This window comes from Pseudochaenichthys georgianus, chromosome 11 (assembly GCF_902827115.2).
Source record: "Pseudochaenichthys georgianus chromosome 11, fPseGeo1.2, whole genome shotgun sequence".
NCBI classification, from domain to species: domain Eukaryota; kingdom Metazoa; phylum Chordata; class Actinopteri; order Perciformes; family Channichthyidae; genus Pseudochaenichthys; species Pseudochaenichthys georgianus.
Window position 1 is genome coordinate 1,661,551 of NC_047513.1, and position 24,936 is coordinate 1,686,486.

Below are 24,936 nucleotides of genomic sequence, written 5' to 3' on the forward strand. Positions count from 1 at the left end.
TTGGTAATTTTATTTTTAAAGTTCTCTGCTGACAGTAGACTTGTCCATGTTTGTGATTGGTCATATGCTACAAACTCCGCCCCTTTCCTGTGGACACGTTCATAGAGGGGCCTTCTAGAATACCCTGGAACCGAGGCGAGGGAAACTCTGAAAGAATACGCCCATTGGCTACAAATCAATATATGATTGGTTGATCAAACTGTCAGTCCAAACGTACGCTCTCATTCAGTGCAACGGCCAGGGCATTCGATCAAGGATGTAGAATACCTTGTTGAAGGATATTCTACCCAGAGACCCAGAACAAGATCTGATTGGTTGCTTTCTTTTCTAACAGAAAACCACTGAAATGCGTAGAGCATGGTCCGAGAAGGACAAACAAATCAACGTAACACTGTAATATTACAGATCAACAACACAGATACCATTCTCATTTATTCATTTTATATACATTTTATTCCATTTTATTTATATAAATAAATCGATTTTTTGTTTGTTTTATCTGAGTGTTGCAGGGTATTCCCTGAATACCTTGAAGGCCCTGACGGTTCGCCACTGGTGAAACTTCACAGGGTTAAGGGATAGTGGATAGGAGAATTCAAAAGGACTTACGGCCCGTCTACCCTACAAGCATCAAAAAAATCTTGTCTGAGGCTTGGCGATTTCTCGCGCCCAAGGCGACCAACAACCAATCAGGAATCTCCCGTCCGCCCCCGGCATACAAAGCAATAGCAATGTTAAAACGAAGTAAACTGGATATAAACTCCCCAAACAGGCGAAAACCTACCAGTTTCACCCACTGTCTCTGCCACCTCCCTCCATGCCTGGTTCCTCCGGTTTGTATCCCGGTAAATAGTTCTGGTCGTAAAGAACCGGTGATTTGCCACCGTAATTTCTCGTTTGGAATATGAGGAAATGAACTGCGGTCTGGCTCTCCCAGCTTGCACGCGGTTTGATTGGTTAGTGCTTGTACTGGCAGGATTTGCATAAACAGGATTTGATTGGCTGATGCCAGCTTCGAAAGCATCGGGAGCATCAAAAGTTGAACATTGCTCAACTTTTGATGCTCGCGATGCTTGCAAAGCCATGCTCCGCTCCCCACAATGCAGTTCGGCGAAGATTCAAAATCTTCTACGTCACCCCATTCAAGTGAATGGGCGAAGCGTTGAAAGCATTTTTCGATGCCTGTAGTGTAGACGGGGCGTTAGGAGAAGAGACTGCAGTACTTTAGAGAATCCGAATGCACTTTCACTATCCGACGTGTTTATGATGTGCCAGCGGACGTCATAAATGTGCGTCTGCTGCTGTGGGGAAACTATGGAAACTACAGTTTTCTATAGCGGTGTTATGTGTTTGTGCCCTGATCAGGCGCTCCTAGTGTGATGTGTCATGTCTAGCTGTAGTTTCCTGTTATGGTTTTGTAGTCCTTATCGTTTCCCCTCCAGGTGTACCCATTTGTAATTAACCCAGGTGTGTCTTGTCTCGTCATTACCTCATGTATAAGTATTCTGCTTTCCCCTTTGTCTGGGGCTGATCCTGTCTGTGCAGTATGTGTTCTTGTCTGTCATTACTTTATATTTCCTTTGTTCAACCATGGTGGTAATTATTAATTAAATTCTTTTTTTGATTACTTCGGCTACCGTCTCCTTTATTATGTTACCTTGACTCGACATTGAGCCTGCTAACAGTCAATGGTAACGCAATATGGGGGCTTGTGCCAAACTGATTTGAGCAGGAATTTGGTGGTGGCCGCTGAGCTTAGTCCACACTTTGAATTATGGTTGACAGTGTCGTGTGTGTGGCCCATGTTTTATACCCTCTTGGTAAATAATTCTCCAATAAGGAGCGTTTTCATCCAGCTAGGGCAGCTGGACCATTTTCTATGGTTCCTTCCTTCGCCTGGTAGACATACCGTCTATGCTGGTAGTAGGAAGACCCTGTCAGGCTCCTCCTAGGCCGGCGTATGTCAGCTAGTTAGTTATATAGGGGGTCTGATAGTGAGGGATGGAAACGTTTAAGGGATGGGCCTTAGGTTTTTTTCTTTTTTGAACACACGACAGTTGTTAATCTCTTGCGAATAATTTTGAGTGTGGATGCTTCAGAAGGTCATACCGGTGCTCTTCTCTATTTAGTGGATAGCGGTAGGGGAGCAGTGGCTAGAGTTATTAAGAACAGACTGTGCAGACGTGTAGGGTGAAGCCGTTTGTTTTTTGTGTGTATATGTTAATTGGTTGGTCGTATATGCTGGTGGAAGCGGGGTTGGTTCTTTAGTTTCTTCCTCCCCCGGTGCGACGGTACTAGGGCAGGTATGCCTGTGAAGGTATGTGATTTTGTGGCTAGGCCAACGGTCAACGTGTTGGGCTTGTGCACTAAGGAGGAATTATCGGGGATAGCAGAGCATTACGGTGTCAGGCTTGCCCCGAGCATGAAAAAGCAGCAGCAGCGGTCAGCGCTGGTGGAGGCTTTGACCGCCAAGGAGGTTATGGAGTCTGTGGGCAAACCTGAGGAGGAGGAGGTAGTCACATGTGACCCGGTTTCGGAGAACCAGGTTTTGCTGAGGAAGATGGAACTAGAGTTTAAATTCGAGCAGCTGAGACATGCGGAGCGGTTATGCGCTCGGGAAGCGGAGGAGGCAGAATGTGGGCGCGTGCATGAGCTTGAGCTTGGAAGGCTTGGGGTAGAGGCGCGCAGTGCATCTTGAAGCTAGGTTCGATGCTACTAGGCACCTACGTCTGGTCCCGCAATTTTCAGAGAAGGATGTTGACAAATGTTTTTCTATGTTCAAAAATATAGCCACAACTCTGAAATGGCCTAATGACCAGTGGACATTACTTCTCCAGAGCGCACTCACCGGGAAAGCACAACACGTTTACGCGTCACTTTGCCCAAACACCCAGGATTACGCCGTGGTGAAGGCTGCTATCCTTAGGGCGCACGAGCTTGTGCCGGAGGCGTATAGGCAGAGGTTTCGCGCTCTTAGAAAGAACAATGTGCAAACCTACGTGGAGTTTGCTTACGAGAAGGAGCTGTTGTTTGATCGTTGGTGCGCGTCGGAGAAGGTGGACACTTTGGTTAAGATGCGGGAACTCGTGCTTCTTGAGGAGTTTAAGTCCTATTGTTTGCCCGATAATGTGGCGATGTACATTAATGAACATAAGGTGACTGAGTGCTCGGTGGCTGCGAGCCTGGCGGATGAGTTCGTGTTGACGCACAAAGTGCTCTTTGACAGACCTAATTATCCCGTGCGCAGGGTGGAGAGTAGACCGAGGTGGGGCTTGGGTGACAGGCCTGTGGCCTCTGGCGGTGGCAGTGTGGGCGAGGTTGCTGTGCGGGGAATGAGGGGAGAAATGCGTGAGTGTTTCCACTGTGGTAAAAAAGGCCACGTAAAGGAGAACTGTTTTGCCCTTACCCGTCCCAGTAAACAAATATCGTTGGTAATGACACCCACACCCACATCTCTGAGTAGGGATGCCCAAAGGGGTGAGGATATGAAAGCTTACTTACCGTTCATCAGTGAGGGGTTTGTATCCTTGTCCGGTGAAGGTCCCTGTGACCAGAGAGATGTGCTGCCAGTGGTTCAGAGGTGTATGCTGGGATAACTGTCAGGTCTTTTGGGATGCATGTCATGGAAGTTCCGCTTCACACTATCCATCTTACATCTGAGTTGGTGTCGGGGCCAGTGGTAATTGGGGTGCAAAATTGTTTTCCTGTCGAGGGCGTATCATTAATCCTCGGGAATTATCTGGCAGGGGGTAGGGTCCTCGTGAAGGCAGATGTGACTTTTGTGCCAGCAGAGTCTGGGGCGGTGGACGTCCTGGCGGATGCGTATCCGAGGGTGTTCTCCTCATGTGCAGTCACGCGGGCCATGGTTATTAAGGCTCTGGCCGAGGAAAAGGACGACGTGGACTTGTTTGATACCATCATAGCGACTGTTAACGGGGTGTCTGAGTGTCGTGACCCACTTATGGATAATCCCCAGGGTGCAGTACCACGGGAGCCTGAGGTGGAGGGGGCGTTCCCGGGGCAACCCGACTTGTGGTCATCGTCTCAGCTTGTTCCTGAAATTGCCCCTCTTGAAGGTGATGCTGTTCTTCCATCTATTCCAGCCGGTCTCAGCCCTTTACTGCCCTCTACTTCCCCGTGTGAGTCTACCAGTACGGCTGGGTTTTCTTTTGCTCGCGAGGAGCTTATCGCGGAACAGGGTAGAGATCCAAGCCTGTCAGGCCTTTTTGCGAACACTGTGGGAGTGGGAGAGAGTGAGGTTTCTAAAAGTTGCTATATCCTGAGGGATGGGGTATTGCTGCGTAAATGGTCTCCTAGTCTCGACGCGTCAGCGGACAATGATTGGAATGTGGTGACGCAGGTTGTGGTTCCGTTTAGATACCGTCACGATATTCTGTGTTTGGCTCACGATCACAGGCTCGCAGGACATCTGGGAGTCAATAAAACATATGATAGAGTGCTGCGTACATTTTTTTGGCCAGGGTTGAAACGGGATGTGGTGCAGCACTGCAGGGGGTGTTCAACGTGTCAGGTGGTGGGTAAACCTAACGGGGTCATTCCACCGGCGCCACTCTACCCTATCCTGGCAGTGGGGGAACCTTTTGAGAGGGTTATCATTGATTGTGTGGGTCCACTCCCTAGAACCAAGGCAGGTAATAGCTTTCTTTTGACCATTATGTGTGCCAACACACGGTTTCCGGAAGCGATTCCACTGAAACGGATAACGGCCAAAACAGTGTCACAGGCCTTGGTGAGGTTTTTCTCCGTTTTTGGTTTGCCTCGCGTGGTACAGTCCGACCAAGGTACGCATTTTTTATCCCGCATCTTCTCGCAGGTTTTAAAGCAGCTGGATATATCGGATATATCGCATAGTTTCTCTAGCCCATATCACCCACAATCCCTGGGGGCTTTGGAAAGGTTCCACTCCACGCTAAAAACAATGCTTCGGGCGTGACACGAAGGACGACTGGGATGAAGGGGTTCATTTAATGTTGTTTGCCGCAAGAGAGGTGGTGCAGGAATCTTTGGGATTCAGTCCTGCAGAGCTGGTATTTGCGCATTCGGTTAGGGGGCCGCTTAAGCTGCTGAGGGAGAAGTGGTTGGGGGAGAGCGAGCCGAAGAACCTGTTAGACTATGTCTGTGGCTTTAGGGAGAAGCTGAAGAGGGCATGTGAACTAGCAAGGACAAATCTGAGTGACACACAGGGGAGGATGAAGGGCTGGTATGACAGGAAGGCTCGGGATAGAACGTTTGTGCCAGGGGAGAGGCTTTTAGTGTTGTTGCCTGTCCCAGGCTCCAGCTTACAAGCACGGTTTAGTGGGCCGTACCTGGTTAGAGAGAAAGTAGGGGATTTGGACTACCTGATCGAGACACCGGATCGTGGGCGGAAGACTCGCATGTGTCATGTTAATATGATTAAGCCATATTATGTGACGGAGCCTCTGGTGAATCCTATTGACAGTATTGTTGTTCCCTCTGCGAGTGTGTCCACTGTGCCGGTGTCAGTTTGTATGTTGGCCCCATCTAGCGTTGATGAGAGTAATGACAGTCTTTGTTTTTCAGAGGGGGTTGGAGAACTGGAAGATGACGTCATTATTCCGCCCAAGGCGGTCGTGGAGGGACGGTTGACAAACAACGAGTCATTGATCACTCTTGACTGTCATCTTGGCCATTTATCAACAACGCAGCGAGATGATATCAGGGGTTTGGTTGGGTCTCATTGTGAGCTGTTCTCCGATATTCCTTCGCGCACTAACGTATTACAACATGACATCGATGTGGCGGAGGCATTACCCATTAAACAGCACGCGTATCGCGTGAATCCATATAAGCGGGCGCGGTTACAGAAAGAGGTGGAATACATGCTCACTAACAATATCGCTGAGTCCAGTTTCAGCCCATGGAGCTCGCCGTGCTTATTGGTTGATAAGTCAGACAAGACAGATAGGATATTCGCCAGGTAAATAACGTGATTAGGCCTGATAGTTTTCCATTGCCCAGAATGGAGGACTGTGTCGACAGGGTGGGGGGGTGCTATTTATCCATGAGGTGGTGTGGGGGTTATGGCCGTCCATACCGGTGCTGTTAGTACAATTTGTATTTTTGATTGTGCTGACAGTATTATTGTTTCTTGTTTCCTTCTTCTGTTTATGTTCATTCCCCCATTTCGCCTTGGGGTTATGGACATAAAGTTGGGTGTGGGGGTGTTATGTGTTTGTGCCCTGATCAGGCGCTCCTGGTGTGATGTGTCATGTCTAGCTGTAGTTTCCTGTTATGGTTTTGTAGTCCTTATCGTTTCCCCTCCAGGTGTACCCATTTGTAATTAACCCAGGTGTGTCTTGTCTCGTCATTACCTCATGTATAAGTATTCTGCTTTCCCCTTTGTCTGGGGCTGATCCTGTCTGTGCAGTATGTGTTCTTGTCTGTCATTACTTTATATTTCCTTTGTTCAACCATGGTGGTAATTATTAATTAAATTCTTTTTTTGATTACTTCGACTACCGTCTCCTTTATTATGTTACCTTGACTCGACATTGAGCCTGCTAACAGTCAATGGTAACGTAATAAGCGGACTACAACATGGATGTTTAATAAGAACGAGGGACTCATCTAGAGACTCTGCACCGTGCTCTGATGCTGCTGCTTTGCTTTATGAACGTGGACAACAGAGAAACATATTCTTCAGGACCAAAGTTGGAATTGAAATAAAAAAGGAAAGTGAAACTTATGCTCGTCACGCTCTCCCTCCGGTCCACATTAATACAAATGATCCCAATACGTATGATTGTATGAACTATGAAAAGATCTTAAAATCAATACAAATGTGTTTATTATAAACGTTAGTCCTAAACATCTATCACTGTGTATATCACCATTCAAACATCTTTTAAAAGTTGAACAAACCCCACACAGCTCAGTAAAGACTGTGAAATGTTGACTTTATTTGATCATTTCAGTAAAAATTAACGCTCATATTTAATAATAATAATTTCAATTTCTATAGCGCCTTTCACGAAACCCAAGGACGCTTTACAATGGGAAGTAACAAAACAAAACAAAAAAAGTAATAATAATCATACAGATACATAGGCTGAAGAAAACAAAACAGGAACAGGTTGCTGGGTACTGTATATTAGTTGAGGCCAAAGGCCTGAGTGTACAGATGGTGTTTGAGGTGTTTTTTGAAGGTGTCCAGAGAGTCTGCATTCCTGATTGCAGAGGGGAGAGAATTCCAGAGGGTGGGGGCTGCGACACTGTGTTTTCAGCTTGGAGCGCTGGATGGAGAGCAGCCCTTTGTCAGAGGACCGCAGGTGACGAGAGGGGGTGTAGGGCTGAAGGAGGTCAGAGATGTATGGAGGGGCTAGGGAGTGGAGAAATGTGTAGGTTAGCAGGAGGAGTTTGTACTGGATGCGTGACTTGACCGGGAGCCAGTGAAGGTGGAGGAGGGTAGGGGTGATGTGTTGCCAGGGCTTAGTGTGGGTGAGGAGCCTGGCTGCAGAGTTCTGGATGTACTGGAGCTTGTCCGGGGCTTTGCTGGTGACCCCGAACAGAACTCCATTGCAGTAGTCCAAACGAGAGGAGATGAAGGTATGAATTAATATTTCTGCAACGGGGTCGGGGAGAGAGGGCCGGAGTCTGGAGATGTTTCGTAGGTGAAAAAAATTCAGTTTTGACAGTTGACCTGATGTGGGAGTTGAAGGTGAGGCTAGAGTCCAGAGTGACGCCCAGGCTGCGAACCTCAGGGGAAGGTTGGATGGAGCCGCCATCGATGGTGAGGAGCAGATCTCCAACCTTCCGGAGCAGTATTTTTGGGGCCACAACCATGAGCTCTGTTTTGTTATTGTTGAGTTTAAGTAGATTTTTTGACATCCAGGCTTGGATGTCGCGGAGGCAGTTGACTAGTGACAGTGGGGGTAGCTGGGATGATGGATTGGTACTGATGTACAGTTGGGTGTCATCTGCATAAGAGTGGAAGTTGAGACCATATTGGTGGATGATTTCACAGAGGGGGAGCATGTAGATGTTAAATAGAAGGGGGGCAAGCACTAGGGTCACACCCAGATTCCTTGCAGTCTGAGTCGGGGAAACAATAGAGGTGCCGATGATGATTGTTAAGTCAAGAGTGGGACAATCTTTTCCCGGAAGGAAAAGCAGTTCAGTCTTGTCAAGGTTGAGCTTCAGGTGATGAGCAGACATCCACTGAGAGATGTTCGCTCGACAAGCAGAGATGCGTGCGACGACCTGGGTCTCTGAGTAGGGTGACCAGATGTCCCGCTTTGCGCGGGACTGCACAGCATTTTCACGACTTTTGGTGCGTACCGCAAATTGAGACCATGTCCCGCATATTTCATTTTGATTGGCTAAAACGATTTTCTTAAAATTAGATGTATCCAATGGCTGTTGAGAAAGCAGGGAAGGCTATCATCACGGGGCTGTGTTTGCTGTCAATCAAACTGTAACACACGGCGGCAGAGCCCTAGAGATACAAATTATATTAGTATCTCTAGGGCTCTGCACGGCGGGTGCTGGTCAAGTGTTAACCAATGAGAGTAACTCACTCACACACACCCCTGTGTTTGCTGTCAATCAAACTGTAACACACAGCGGGTGCTGGTCAAGTGTTAACCAATGACAGTAACTCACTCACACACACCCCCCCGCGGCCCCGCCAATCAACAACAACGAAAGTCAGTCAATAACGCAGGCGACGCAGCAGGTTATGGAAAATGGAGGAAACTGAAACTACAGCTAAGAAGAAAAGAAGATGCACATACAACAAAGACTTGGAAGACACTTACCCGTGGGTGAAGCCAGTGCAGGGCGACTCTCAGAGAGTTTGTTGCAATCTTGGCAAGAGTAATTTTTCAATTTCACATGGCGGTGAATACGACGTCAAAAGACACCGAGAATGCGATTCTCACAAGAAACGTGTCGCTCAAAAAGAGACATCCCACTCTATGGAGACATTCCTACTCAAACCAAAAAATGATGGCCACTCAGACAAGGTAACAGCAGCAGAAAGAACCAGTGTTTACCATACAGTTTATTTTATCTGTTCCTACTTTTACAGGTAATACACTAGTTGAATTAGGAAGATGCATTTCTAAACATTTGAAGTGAATAATGCCTGCTGCCTTGGTTAGCCTTAGTGTACTTTTCTTTATTAAGATACTAAATTGTTACTGCATTTGACTTCACTTTCTGCTCTTATTGGGGGGGGGGGGTGCTGTTGAGAGGATGTCACCTAAAAACATACTCCTTGTCCCACATTTGGTGTGTTAGGACCTGGTCACCCTATCTCTGAGCGGGGAAAGGACAGAATTAATTGGGTGTCATCAGCGTAGCAATGGTATGAAAAACCATGCGGTCTAATGACAGATCTGAGCGAGTTTGTGTACAGGGAGAAGAGGAGGGGACCAAGAACAGAGCCCTGAGGGACCCCTGTAGTTAATTGACAAGTGTCGGACTCAGACCCTTTCTAGGTTATCCTATAGGTTCGGTCTTTGAGGTATGAGGTGAGGAGGGAAAGTGCAGAGCCTGAAACTCCAAGTTCTTGGAGAGTGCGAAGGAGGATCTTGGTCCAAGAGGGTGGAGAAGATGGAAAATAGTTTTTTGGGATTGGAATAGGATGATTGGATCTTAAAAGAAAGTGCTTTTTGCCTGAGAGATCGAAGCAGAGAAAGAGGAGAGGAGAGCCTGATAGGTTAGGAGGTAATAATAATAATAATAATGGGTTCCATTTATAAAGCACTTCAAATTTGATTTCAAATCCCGAAGTGCTACAAGCAGTGAGCATGAACAGTATAAATAAACATTACACAACACGGTAAAATTAATAAAAAGCAATACAAAAATAATAAATAAATAAAAGGGGGATAAAAAGGTCGAGGCAAAGGCTCTTTTGAAGAGATGGGTTTTGAGGCCTTTTTTTAAAAGCCTCCACGGTCTGTGGTGTCTCATGTGGTCGGGGAGAGCATTCCACAGACTGGGAGCAGCCGAGCAGAAGGCCCGGTCTCCCATAGTACGGAGCTTAGTCCTGGGGGGTTTGAGGAAGTTGGAGTTGCTGGAGCGGGTGGTCCGCAAGGAGGTATGAGGGGTGAGGAGTTCCTTGAGGTAGGGAGGGGCAGTTCCATGGACACACTGGTGGGTGAGGACGGAGGCCTTGAATTCGTCCCTCAGTTCCACGGGTAACCAGTGTAGTGCTTTAAGGATGGGGGTGATGTGTTCATATTTGCGCACCCTCATCAGGATCCTAGCAGCGCTGTTCTGAATGTATTGGAGCTTCTGGATGCTTTTGTTAGGGATCCCGATGAGGAGTGCATTGCAGTAGTCCAGCCTGGAGGAGACAAAGGCATGGACCATCTTTTCGGCGTCAGACAGAGTGAGTGTGGGGCGGAGTTTGGCGATGTTCCTGAGGTGATAAAAGGAGTTCTTGCACAGCTGTTTAATGTGGGCCTCAAAGGTCAGATGGGCGTCCATTTGGTGGTCGTCATGGTGTTTGGATTTCCACCTTTTCCGCTCAGCTGCCCGAAGGACGGTTCTATTAGCACGCAGTGCGTCATTTAGCCAGGGAGCAGGAGGGCACTGATGAGCCTGCCAAGATGTGAGAGGACAGAGAGAGTCCAGAGAGGATGAGAGAGTAGAGAGGAGAGTTTCTGCAGCAGAGTTTGGAGGCAGGAGTTGGAACGAGTCAGAGGAAGGGAGGGCTGAGAGCACCGATGAGGCAAAGGTAGAGGGGGAGAGGGAACGGAGGTTACGGCGGACAGGTGCAGGATGAGAAGAGATTAGTTTGTTATGTTTGGAAAGGGGTAGAGAGAATGAAATGAAGAAGTGATCGGATGTGTGGAGCGGGTTTACAGAGAGGTTAGAAGTAGAGCAGTTCCTTGAGAATATGAGATCAAGGACATTGCCAGCTTTATGAGTCGGTGGGGACAGAGACAGTGAGAAAGCAAAGGCGGTTAACAGAGATGTTAGTTCGTCTATCTTCCCCGTCTGGAGGTTGAAGTCTCCGAGAAGTACAGCGGGAGGGCCAGTTTCAGGGATGTGTGATAGGAGATGATCTAATTCCTCCAAGAAGTCCCCCAAGGCGCCTGGTGGACGGTAGAGAACAACAAGGGTTCATTGTATAGGATGAGTTACTGTGACGGCATGGAATTCAAAGGTGGAAGGAGTGAAGTTAGGTAGCTTGAAGAGGGAAAAGCTCCATTTGGGAGAGAGCAGGAGACCAGTGCCCCCTCCTCTGCCAGTGGGTCTCGGTGTATGGGAGAAGGAGCATGCTGTGGAGAGAGCTGCTGGGGTGGATGTGTTGGATGGAGTAATCCACGTCTCAGTGAGAGCAAGGAAATCCAGAGACTGCAGGGAAGCGTAGCCCGAGATGAAGTCAGACTTAGGAACAGCTGACTGGCAGTTCCACAGGCCGCCTGTAACTAGATGTTGGATGTCAGTGGAGCACGTGGGATAGACGAGAGCAGGCCGGTTATATCGATTACGAGATACACGGGGCCAGTGATAATTGCGAGAAGACACATGAACAGGAATGGAGAAAATACACATGATTATAGCCTGAGGGGCTAAACAACCAAATAAAATAAAACACCAGCGATACTTGGCTCAATCAAAGTAGGATTTGCCTCCTCTTTGCCACCCTCGTGACTCCCGCAGGACTCCTTTGTCTTTGTCAGTCTTACTCCCGCAGGACTCTAATGTCTTTGTCAGACGCTGAAGCTGACGCTCCAGGAAAGTGCTACCTAAAATGGATTGCTGAGTTCTCACAGCTGTGGGGCCTGCAGCATCTGATATTTAAGAAGTGTGTTTTATATTGAGTTATCTGTTTCATCCTTTCATAAATGTGAGGACCAAAATGGCGGTAGACCAAGGGCTGGTAAGGGTTTTATTGCTGTGGGGGAGCTGGACCGAGACCCCACTGTGGTCTCGGAATGTGATGGGGGATGTGTGTCGGTGCAGAGGCTGCAGAAATAGGAGACAGTGAGGGTCAGAGGTGTTTGTATGAGATGACTGGACCAGTTGTCCTTAAACTCCACCCCCTCCTGTATCATTTGGTATGAAAGCCTATCCAGCTTGCTGTTCTGTCTCTCTCTTCACGCGTCGCTGGGACAGGAGGTCTGGTGGCCTGTGGGCAGGAGCCAGGAGTAGGCCTAACTCCTGACATTACACATAATACGATATGATTGTGTATGGTAATGTATTTGATTGTATTGCATTGTATATTACCATTAAAGTGGATTATTGTTAAACGGTTAAGTGTATGCTCTGGATTATAACAGCTTGTAGGAACGCGAGGAGATTTAAGCCCAAATCTCCTAACAAATGGTGACCCGACGTTTCCGTGTAGACAGGGCTGTGGAACCAGGATTCAGAGTGTTTTTGAAGTTTGAATGGAGTATACAATGCATATTTTATACCATGTTAGGAAAGTTATATAAAACACGTGAACGTTGATCGTCAGGTATAGAGAGTCCTGCGTAACAAGAAATTAGAGCAGTTTGCGTGGATCTTCAGGTAGTTTAGTCCTGAAGTGACGAAGGAGCGGTGCAGTTCGTGAGTTTTGGGTGCAAGTCCCAGACGGCGAAACCTGGATGGTCGATATTTAAGATCGGTCCGCCGTTTATAACTGGGGGTAAAATAGCAGTCTGAGATCGAATAAGCGAAAGTATCAATGGACTGCTATTCTGTTAAATCCTTGGGAGAGAGCGCTAACGTCACCTACATTGTGACGAGACCGGCTCCCGTTTCCCTTGTCTGTAAAAATTAATTTGAAAGGCTGAGGTAAACATAACGTTGATCGCAAGGTAGGCAGAGAGTCCTGCGTGACGACATATGTAACACGTTATCAGGCCGGACAAACTGTACGGGGAATAAATCTGTGTGATTTTTACCTAAATAATCTGTGTGAGCGATTGTCTGTGGTAATCAGGCATTCGCTCAGAAGAGTGAAGCTCATTTGTGCTCTGCTGCTGCCATCTAGTGGCTGAAAGGGGGGGAAGCACGTTTAATTAAGTCAGATAAATAAAAGCGAAGTCAATATATTGCGTATATTTAAATAAATAAGCTGTCTGTAGGTTGTCATTGTTCATTAGTAAAGACCTTGTTTTATGTTGGTAAATGTAATGGTACAAAAGACAGGGGTACTTATGCCCGTTTAGGTTTTCAATGTGCGCCATCACGTTAGAACAGGATTGGTGGCATTTTCAGTTCATTGCTTACTTCCACACGCCTTCCCCCTCCTTGTCTCTTTCACGACTATAGTTAATGCATTAGAACGATTGTCAATTTGCCGTGTTTCTAGGAACACGGCTGTTCCGGAACGGCCTTTCAAAATAAAAGCCAAAGGCCGCTGTCCGCCAGAGATGCCTTCACAATAAAACAGTAATTACCTTAACAATATATTTAACTTATATTGCGTCTTTAAATATTGATTTTAATTCATTACAGATCTAACCTGCTTGTAACACAACTTTGATCAAAATAATAGGATAAGCAAGTGGTTAAAGGGGGTTTCCTGTCTGGCTCATTTGATTTAGAACTGAAGTAAGGGAAAATAGTGTTTTATGAGTCATTCCTCATGGTTTCTGAAGATAAATCATCAGTTTGTCTGAACTTTGATATAGAGATAGGATCATGGTGGAGAAGGAAGACCTTTTTTTGGTTTCAAATAATTAAAGTAGAGTTTAAGGATGAAGTAAGCAGGACTTCAACTGGCCAAAAGACATTTTGAAGTTTAATATTCTTGGTTAGCAAACAAGACATCTGATTATTATGTCACACATGATAATCTTGCTATAGGAACTAGCTTAAAATATTGGAGTAAATATGTAGATGTTCTTTCGTGGTGTGTGGAATATGTGATGCTGGAAACATGTACGTTTTTCAATGTATAGGAGAAAATGTTTTCCTGAAAGAGTTATGTTGGGTACATATGTAGCAATGGATGAAACAATTTTTAGAGTGAGTTTTTGTAATATCATTTGTAGATATCAATTAGGTTGTTTAGATGGCATTTAACAATTAAGACAGATAGTATGATTACAAAGAGTCAGAGTGGAAAGGGTTGGATTTATTTAACCTCAGTGTGCTAGATTTTTTATAGGTAATGCGTCCCGAGACCTGGACTCCCCCTCTGAGTTAGAAAAGGCTAAGATCCCGACCCTCCAAGCAGACAAAAGACCTAACCCAACAGGAAACTCCTCCTTCTCCATCGAACAGACAGAGAACCAGAGCTGAAACGACAACAACAAGACTGCAGCCAGAACTATCTCCGCCTGTGGCATCCAGAACCAGACAGCATGCTGACGGGCAGAAATCTACCCTCATCAGTCCCTCAGACAGGACCATGAAGTTCCAAGCTGAGCACAAGAGCAAAGTGTGGGAGATGAGCAGAATCCGCCCTCCATAAAAACAGCAGGGAGACTGTAAAGGAGGAGATGAAATGTAAAGCAGTGCAAGAACATTGGCATGAGGGTGCATGCAGATGTAACTGGGCCAATGGCTGACAGCGGATGAAGTTACAGCGGATGGACTGAAGAGAACACAGAATCAGAGGAGTTGGTATGGTCGATTAGAAGTGAGGAGGCCGGGGTCACGGCTTGAGAAAACCAGAGGAGGAGAAAAGGAAAACGGGAATGAGTGAGTTTGCACATAAACACACTTATTCACAAAACGCACATTTAAAGCATGAATACGTAAAGACAGAAAGATTTATTAAATTAAAAATAGCAGTAAACTATTAGAGTAGAATGAGAACACACTGAGGGTTCAGAGTACAACCATACTCTTCAATCTTTTCGTCAGGTTAACAAAATATTCTTTGACATTTTTTATTCACGTGTGAATAAAGTAGTGGGATAGTTTTGGGAACCACTCTATAAGACAAATCTTTATCTGTATGGATAATGTTAAAGGGAGAGCTGGTGCCAAGCCAGATATAGTATTCCAATCTAAATAATTGATTTCACCATTGTAGCATAGTTATTACCATGGGAAATATGAAATGACTTCTGTTTTTAAATCCTTGATAAAGGAGGGAGGAATGGTTGCATGTTCGGACATCCAGGGTTCCACACACTGCTAAAGAGTTTAACATTGGTTTTTAGGTGGACCAGAATTGATGACATGTGGTTGTTATACCATTGTTATCGTGAACAAAACATAAATAAGGACATAGTATCTGCTTGAAGATGAATGGATTTCATATCCTAGTGGGGATTAGTTATTGTGAAGACTCCACAAGGTATCTACTAATGTATTGTAAAGAACTTGAATTGACTTGATAAATAAGTGAAGATAAGAAGATGTATGGCCCATAAATTAGTCAAGTGGTAAATAAAAATAGCGGAAAAGAGGGGAACTATTAAAGGGAAGTGGAAAATCAGTCTAATACACACTGATAAAAAAAAGGGGGGGGGCATGAAGGAAGTATGCACTGGATTTTTTATTCGTGTGTGAATTTGGTAGTGTTTTAATTTGTTAAAGTATTGATCAGTTCAAAGGGAGAGTTTTAGTAACAGCTCTATAAGATCAGATAAATATTTATTTATATAGGTCATGTTGAAGGGAAAGCTGGTTCTAAACAAAATATAGTATTTCAATTTGAGGTACTGGTTTCATGTTCAGACACCCAGAGTTCCACGCACTGTGAAAGAGGGTAACATTGTTCTTTAAGTGCACCAGAATTGAAGATAAATTGATAGAATGAGTTATGGAATAAATAGCAGAGCTTTACAGATCCTAGTAATGTTTTGACACAAGATAGTGATGTACACATGTTTCTGAAATAGATCTATTAGTCATTTTAATACTAATTAGGTGTAAATGAATTGCAGTAATAGTAATAGTACAATAAGGAAGTGACATTTTTTTGGCTAGACACTTTTCAGGGAATGTGAGAAACAGCAAGGAGGGGTTGGAGATATCTTGAACATTATAGTTGTAATTGTGAATTAATAAGTGATGGCGCTCCATATATACAGATTTGTATAGACGGAGGATGCTGGCCTGTGCTGGAACATCAAAGTCTCTGCAGAGCACAACACATGGCCAAAAAGACTGAGACCAACTGACCGACAGGGTAACTTGGGAAGGCACTGTCAATGACTGACTCTGCGGTGAACCTGACCAGACCTGACTTTACAACCTGACAGTGTGAGTGTGAGTGTGTGTATGTCTGCACCTGATCAGTGCAACTGCGTGATTTGAAACGATGACTAATCAAGCATGTTTTGGACTAACACATTATTTCTGTGTGATAATAATGTGTGAAATGAGAGGTTTCCTAACATTGCACAAAAGGGGAAACCGTATCTAATCTGGTTGATGATGTTTCACTCCCACAGGAGGTGGCTGTTTGCAGAATGTGAAACTCAAACTAGGACATTTGGAATTCTGTTTCTTTTAGGACTGAATGATGGAGAGAAACACTCTCAAGTGTTTACTGGGAAAAATGTTTGGTATTGTCTTATAATCCATTATGACCTGAAGGTTTTCTTCCCATACAGGTTTTTGTTTACACATGAGAGAATGTGTAAAAAAGGGGGAGTGTAAACTTTACAATGTACATTTTTCATTTAGGGACTGAAAGGAACCTGCTGCCCAACTCCATTGTTCAATCTGACCATTGATTGACAGTTTTAGAATTGACCTGCTCCATATTTGGGGATAAGAGACTGTTTGGTGAATGTGGACATGTCTCTAGTATTGATTGAGTTATAGCAGGTAGCACAGGTAGAGAATCAGTGGCCAAGGGGCTGCCAGAGAGATGTAAGTCCAGAATGAAATACTGGAGAGGCTGACCGGTGAGTAATGTGTCAACTAATGTTTCAACAGGTATTAAAGTAACTGAGGTTTGAAATGTAGAAGGAACATATTTACAGTTAAGCTAAAACATAGTAATGTAATGAGACACAATGTGATTTGGACAACATCATGTAACTAGTCTGGTAAAGAAGTAAAAGCCATAGACTTTATTGTTGAGGTCATTATGGGGATATACATTTAATCTAAATACATAATAGAAAGACATTTGAGGACAGTTTGTTGGAATTCTGTATTCATTTTTTCAGCGGGATAATATCTAAGCACTGACGGGTAGAAGCAGTATCACCAGGAAGCCATTCACTTTGTTAGTATTGTGATTTTGGTTGTTTTTGAATCCATAAGATTAGTGTGTTTCTTTACCAGAAACATTAGCAGTTCAAATCATATTTTTAGATTTTTAATGGGATCTCAGGGATTTCATTTAAAAATAAATACAGATGCTTGTCAGAAATTCAGAGCTATTGAAATATGTTATTTAGTTTACCTAAAGATGTTAGGGTTCTTATTTAGTTGGCACAGTCCAAGTATTAAGATTCTGAAGCTGCACAATTAATTTAGAAAACCTGTGCACCGACGTCTGTTGTTTTAAGACACCCCACCAACAGGCTCCAAGTGGCCAGGCACTGGTGGGTCAAACAGCCGAGGGCCCCAGAGCCCGGAGCGTAGGCTTGAGGGATTTGTATCAGATTTCTCCACACAGGTTGTGGATGCCAAAAAGGGGACCCGAGACGCAGGAGGCTGACTGTCAACCCCAGGCTCTCCGGCTCCGACCAAGTGACCCAGAGGACATCCCGTGCCGTCCGCCTACAAGGAAAGGGGGACAACTGGTACCACTGTGCGGAGCCAGTGTGCGGCGGGGGAAAACACCTGCGAGGACCCTAGACGACATCAGGACGGATCGGGCTCTCATCAGGGAGGTCGACTCGGAGGCTGTCATCAGCGGATTGGAGGAGAAGGACCTCGAGGAGATCCATCATCCATCCAGCAGTCGTCCCAGGAGGCATCATCATCGGACCGGGGAAGGACCTCGAGGACATCCATCCAGCAGTCGTCCCAGGAGGCATCATCATCGGACCGGGGAAGGACGTCGAGGACATCCAGGCAGCAGACGACTTGGAAGCGGCTGGCAGTGGGCTGGGGGACTTGTCGAGCAGCAGAGGAGTCTACTTCTCTCTGATCAGTTCCACCCGTGAAGGGAAAGCCGCATCTCCCCCTCCCTATCAGCTGTCGTTGTGGGCTATTCCTTTGGGGGGGGGCGGGCAGGCGGGCTGATGATTCACCACCAGGAGACCGCTTCTTAGCACTCAGCTGCCCCCTCATGGTTCCTTCACTGCCATGGGAAGTGACGTTCTGTTCCTTCACGATTTCAAATATTTTGGATCTCAGTTTCTGATGATATTGGAGAGGAATGACAATAGTTATGTTTCAAGTGCCTTGTGTAAGTTGCACTCTTTTAGGAGAGTGCAAAAGAGGGATTGCAGCATCTGATATTTAAGAAGTGTGTTTTATATTGAGTTATCTGTTTCATCCTTTCATAAATGTGAGGACCAAAATGGCGGTAGACCAAGGGCTGGTAAGGGTTTTATTGCTGTGGGGGAGCTGGACCGAGACCCCACTGTGGTCTCGGAATGTGATGGGGGATGTGTGTCGGTGCAGAGGCTGCAGAAATAGGAGACAGTGAGGGTCAGAGGTGTTTGTATGAGATGACTGGACCAGTTGTCCTTAAACTCCACCCCCTCCTGTATCATTTGGTATGAAAGCCTATCCAGCTTGCTGTTCTGTCTCTCTCTTCACGCGTCGCTGGGACAGGAGGTCTGGTGGCCTGTGGGCAGGAGCCAGGAGTAGGCCTAACTCCTGACATTACACATAATACGATATGATTGTGTATGGTAATGTATTTGATTGTATTGCATTGTATATTACCATTAAAGTGGATTATTGTTAAACGGTTAAGTGTATGCTCTGGATTATAACAGTTTGTAGGAACGCGAGGAGATTTAAGCCCAAATCTCCTAACAGGCCACGCCCCTTTAATTAGTTAACTCTCTGCAGCTGGTGGCCCTCAAAAGGAAATCGAGACTGGCTCCCTCCTGAGTTGTTATTGTCTTTTCCGTGGCCCAATGGTTTTACAATTACATTAAACCCTAAGTTATAAAGTTATGAGTTTAACAATTAATACAGTTACACCTACTCAATAAACCTCTTAGTATTCTACAAATGTTTAAATCAAAGTTAACCCTAGCAGTCAGTTAGTTCAGTTGTAAGGTTTCAGTCAATTACGTTTCTGCCTGACAGATACTGTAGCGGTTTTGAGATTTAAAATCACACTTTCAATCAGATCAACTACAGAGCATTTATACAGAGTACACACACTGAAACAGAGAAGTCTAAAAACAGAATGTTACTCACACAATTCTAGAAGTCACCAGTTGTTATCCTGTCAAAATCGAGTTGCACACTATGTCTGTGTTAACATGTGTAACGTTGCTGCCTTCTTGGACAGGTCAGCATTGTAGATGTTATCTCAATGCTTTTTTATCTGGTTAAATAAAGGTTAAATAAATGAAAAAATATTCCTGATCATTTTTGTAGGTTTGCATTATGTTCCCCTTTATTAAAGTCTGTCTTAAATTCTGATTTGCTTATGGAATTTCCCAAAGTATTATATGTGCAGCCGAAAAATCCAGGCAGTGTTAGGAGCAAATAAAAAACAACCTAACAAGCATTATGTTTAGAGTTTATCTAATTTGTCGGATGAAAAGATTTCTACCACCAAAGTGTGGGTTTTTATCCGAATGGTCTCATTTTCTAAATGTAAATGTCATTCTATGGTAAATGGACCCCTCGACCCCCATTACCAGCCCTCAAACAGTTTTTTAACATTCACGAGTCAGCAGTAACACACATTCATAGAGGCCTGTGGTGGTGGGCCACTCACCCAGAGGCATGCCGATGCCGTATCCCTTGGTGTCCAGCAGGCCTCCGATCTGGGTCAGGTTGCAGTTCAGGCTGCGGTAGTACTTGTTCATGGTGCTCTCCATCAGGAAGGCGTACTTGGAGTTGATGACGCGGGCGATGCCCTCCTCGGTGCTTTTCACGAACACGCTGGGCTGCTTGGAGTACATGTAGTTCCACATGCGCTGGTACGTCTGGTACCGAGAGTTCTGCAGGAACACAGCAGGGGTTTTATACCTCGCAGTTTACACAATGACTTCAATGTTTGAGTCCAGTGTTAGTGGACCAAGATTCATTATATTTTGGTCTTTGTCCAAATGTTTTCTCTTCATTTTTTCAGCTTTTTTTAATACAGTCTTAGTCCTTTTTCTAATGTAAGTTTTTAGTTATCCGATTATACTGAACTTTGCAGAAGAGAGTCTGAGAGGGTGTTCAGCATGGTGAGGAAGATAGTCACGGAAAACAGAACAAGAATGGACAACTCTACCCTCTGCTCACTCCTTTCCTGTAAGTTAAACTATACAGGTCCAGCCCACACATATGCTCCATCAAGGATGGTGCTACAGGCAGCAAGGCATTGCACTTACAACTACAATAAGCATGTGTAGATGTTCTTTTCATCTTTAAAGGTCAGTAGGATCAGGGCCGCCCCTCCCTACATGCAGATAACGCAGACTGCGTGGGGCCTCACCTTGCTGAGGGGGCCTCATCTTGCGGACCCCCCCCCCCCCCCCCCCCAATCTCCCTCCCCTGAAACAATAGAAACATTTCTCCCTGTCTCACCATGAAAAAGGTCATGGTGGAGCCTCCGTGGATGGTTCCGTACTGGATGTTGGTCTGATCAGCCAGATCATCAGGAGACTCGATGGGAACCTCCATCCTCTGGACGGTCAGGAACGCTGCCAAGTTGGCCGTGTAGGATGAAATGATGATGAGGGTGAACGCCCACCTGAGAGGACAGACGAAGAGCAGCTTTAACCTTTGACCTGAGACGCTCTCAGACCCTGACTCACGTTTCATTTATCTCAAATCAAATTCAAATTCAAATTCAAAAGCTTTTATTGTCATTGTACATATATACAACGAGATTCATGGTTGCTGCTCCAGCGAGTGCTTTAAAAACAGACATATTAAAACACAAAATAAAAGGTCTGACAGTTACGACCAGCAAGTAGTGCACACAGCTTCGGATCGTCAAGTAGATGACCAGGATTAATAAATAAATAAATAGATGAATAAAATAGAATTATGATAAAATATATATATATGATAAATATTACAGTATACATAAAAACAGACCAGGATTATTGCACAGTGGGGATGTGGGGAGTTATTTGTGTGTGTTTAATGTCCTAATGGCCCATGGGAAGAAACTGTTTGTGAGTCTGGAGGTGCGGGCTTTCAGTGAACGGTAGCGCCGGCCCGAGGGCAGCAGGTCGAACAGATGACGGGCTGGGTGGGATGAGTCCTTCAGGATGGAACTGGTCCTCCTGAGGCAGCGAGACCTGGTGATGTCTTCCAGGGAGGGCAGAGGGCAGCCAATAATCCTCTGGGCCGTGTTAATGACCCTCTGCAGAGCCTTCCAGTCGGCAGCCGAGCACCCTGCATACCAAGCAGAGATGCAGTATGTGAGGACGCTCTCAACTGTCGAGCGATAGAAGGTCACCAGCAGCTTCTGATTCAGATGGTTCTTTCTGAGCAGTCTCAGGAAGTACAGTCGCTGCTGGGCCTTCTTTATCACTGCCGTGGTGTTTGTGGACCAGGTGAGCTCCTGGGAGATGTGGACTCCCAGGAATTTAAATGAAGGCACCCTCTCTACACAGTCCCCATTAATGTAGAGGGGGGCGTGGTCTATGCTTGTTCTCCTGAAATCGATAATGATTTCTTTCGTTTTTATGGAGTTAAGCAGTAGGTTGTTGACCGCGCACCACTCCGTCAGTTTACGGACCTCCTCTCTATAGGCTGTCTCATCACCTCCTGAGACGAGCCCGATGACAGTGGTGTCGTCTGCATATTTAATGATGGTGTTTGAAGGGTAGGTGGGAGAGCAGTCATGTGTGTATAAGGCATACAGGAGTGGACTTAGCACACAGCCCTGGGGAGAGCCAGTGCTGAGTGTTAGTGTGGAAGAGAGATGGGAGCCCAGTTTCACACATTGTGGTCTGTTTGTGAGGAAATCCTTTATCCAGGCACAGGTGGAGGGGGGCAGGTGGAGGTCAAGAAGTTTATTGATGAGGATGTCAGGGATGATGGTGTTAAAGGCTGAGCTGTAATCTATGAAGAGAAGTCTAACATAGTTCCCTGGATGTTCCAGGTGGCTTAGTGTTGTGTGGAGGGTTATGGCAATGGCATCCTCCGTGGAGCGGTTTGTCCTGAAGGCAAACTGATGAGGATCGAAGGCTGAGGGGAGGCAGGCCTTGATGTGATGCGAGACCAACCGCTCAAAGCATTTCATAACTACCGATGTTAGGGCAATGGGCCTGAAGTTGTTTAGGCAGCTGTTGGCTGCTGTTGTTTTGGGGGCGGGGATTATGATTGCTGATTTTAAGCATGATGGGATGATGGCTTGGGTCAGGGAGAGATTAAAAATCCTGGTGAAAATCTCAGATAGTTGGTCCGCACATGACACAAGTACCTTCCCAGGTACACCGTCAGGTCCTGCAGCTTTCCTGGGGTTCACTAACCTCAGTTCTCGTCTCACTTGGTGTTGATGAAGTGTTAGTGAGGTGCTGCTGTAGACTGGAGGGGGCGCTGTTGGTCTGACTGCCTCAAATCGTGCAAAGAAACTGTTTAATTCCTCTGCTAGCAAGGCGTCAGAATGGACTGTTGTAGTGATCCTGCCCTGGTAATTTGTGAGGTTCTGTATTCCCTGCCATATTTGCCGTGGGTTGTTATCTGAGATGTGACCCTCAATTTTTCTCCTATAGCTCTCCTTAGCAGCTTTAATTCCCCTCTTGAGATTTCCTCTAGCAGTGCTGTACTTCTCTCTGTCCCCTGATCTGAAAGTGGCGTTGCGCTCTCTGATGAGAAGCCGCACTTCGCCTGTCATCCAGGGTTTCTGATTTGGGAAAACTCTGGTTCGTTTCCTCACAGTAACGTTCCCAGCACAGTATGAGATGTAGGAGAGTACAGCTTGGGTGTAGTCACTGAGGTCTTGGTTTTCAAATATACTCCACTCTGTGCAACTGAAGCAGTCCTGAAGCCTAGAGAGGGCATCATCAGGCCAGGTGTCAATATGTTTTGTGACGGGCTTTGATTGTCTCCTGATGGGGGTGTAGGCTGGAATGAGATGCAGTGACAGATGCTCTGACTGGCCGACATGTGGCTGTGTCACTGCTTTGTATGCCTGCTTGATGTTACAGTAAACATGATCTAGTATGTTTCTCTCTCTGGTGGCACTTTTCACATATTGGCTGAATTTTGGGAGAACAGTCTTTAAGGATGCCCGGTTAAAATCACCAGCGACAATGTGTACTCCATCAGGGTGAGCCTGCTGCAGTTTGCTAATGGCAGTATGGAGGTGGGTGAGGGCTAAGCTAGTATTTGCGTCTGGAGGTATATAAACAGCTGTGATAGTTACTACAGTTAGCTCTCTAGGGAGGTAGAAAGGCCGACATATGACCGTTAAAGCTTCGATGTAAGGGGAGCAGTAACTGTCTACAGTTCGGCTCTGTGAACACCAGTCATTGTTTATGTAAACACAAAGTCCTCCTCCTTTGCGCTTACCCGACTCGCTGTTGCGGTCCTGACGGTGGATAGTGCGCCCCGCTAGCTGCACAGCAGCGTCCGGTATCCCGGGGTGAAGCCAGGTTTCAGACATAATCATCACACAGCAGTTGCGGACAAAGTTGTTGGTGACTATCCGCAGCTCCAGCTCGTTTATCTTTGGTACGATGGATCTGACGTTGGCCAGAAAGAGGCTCGGGAGCGGGGGTTTGTTAGGCAGTTTCCTTATCTCTCTTTCTTATTGAAGTGTTGCAGATGGAGAGAGGAGGAGAGGAGTAGAGGAGAGGAGAGGAGAGGAGAGGAGAGGAGAGGAGAGGAGAGGAGAGGAGAGGAGGAGAAGCTGAGCAATAATCCTGAGAGAGACACTTCCATCTGCTCACCTCCAGCTCTTTCGAGCCAGGATGAACTGGAGTTACATTTGAAGACGAGCTGCTGCGAAGAGCACTGTTCAAAAATGTAATAACATGTTTTGCAAGGAATCAAAATAAAAGGAAAATTAGGAATACAAATAAACCACAAATGAAATCAAATAAGTAAAGGACCTAGTACCTTCTAAAGCTTCACATATGGGATTTATGAAGTTTGTTTTCTGGCTAATGTTAGGAGCCCTAACATCTGGGTCTGCCTACACCACACTGCTCCACTGCTGTGGCAGTGGTGTAATGTAACTAAGTATATTTACTCAAGTATTGTACTTAAGTAAAAACTATTGGTATTTGTATTTTAAAGGGGTATTTATATATTATGCTACTTTATACTTTCATTCCACTACATTTTGTTTACATATTTAGTTCAACCCACTCTCTTCAATCTGCGTACAAATGACACGACTTTACAAATTGGAAATGTGTGCAATAGATACGCAGAAGTCCGATTTTGCTTGCATAATGATACGCTAACCATTCCCATTGAGTTCTGAGGCCGAGTTTTGCGTGCATATGATACGCCACGTTTTGTCTGGTCGGGTCGTGGAAGACCGGAAGCTGTGTGGTTCATAAAAACATGTTCTTACTCAATATCAAGCCACGATTATTGTTTTTATTTTAAATCGTATAATGTCGATTTTCTTTGCCGTCTGTGAGGAAAAGAAATGTCTCAGAGCCTCAGGATACTGAAATCTGTATTTTTTTCTTCTAATTTGTTATTCTTTTCTAAATAACACACTGTTATTTACTCAACAATAACACACAATTATCCTTGTTTTTATTTATTCGTTTGATTCTATAATCTCGGGCTTTTTAGCCGTTCCTCAGGAACTGAATTTCAAAATGAAGTCCCCGGAAACAGACGTAGAGCTATAAGGGACATTTCGAGCATCATTGCGATACACAGCCACTGAACAGATTACTCAAGATCCTGAGCTAGAAGCTCGGTGATTGGATGTTTTAGCCGCAATGCACGTTGGGATATGGTGTTATGAAATCC

The 24,936-nt window shown here is 45.5% G+C and overlaps 1 protein-coding gene across 1 annotated transcript in view; it reads right to left on the reverse strand.

Moving 5' to 3' along the window:
* The window catches only part of LOC117454804 (glutamate receptor ionotropic, kainate 5-like), a 403,890-nt gene that overhangs the window by 3,935 nt on the left and 375,019 nt on the right, over window positions 1-24,936 (reverse strand). Inside the window, exons 16-17 of the mRNA XM_034094000.1 lie at window positions 20,569-20,734; window positions 19,769-19,994 (exon numbers count right to left, since the gene is read on the reverse strand). Coding sequence (XP_033949891.1) covers window positions 19,769-19,994; window positions 20,569-20,734 — 392 coding nt within the window. The remainder of the gene's footprint in view (window positions 1-19,768; window positions 19,995-20,568; window positions 20,735-24,936) is intronic.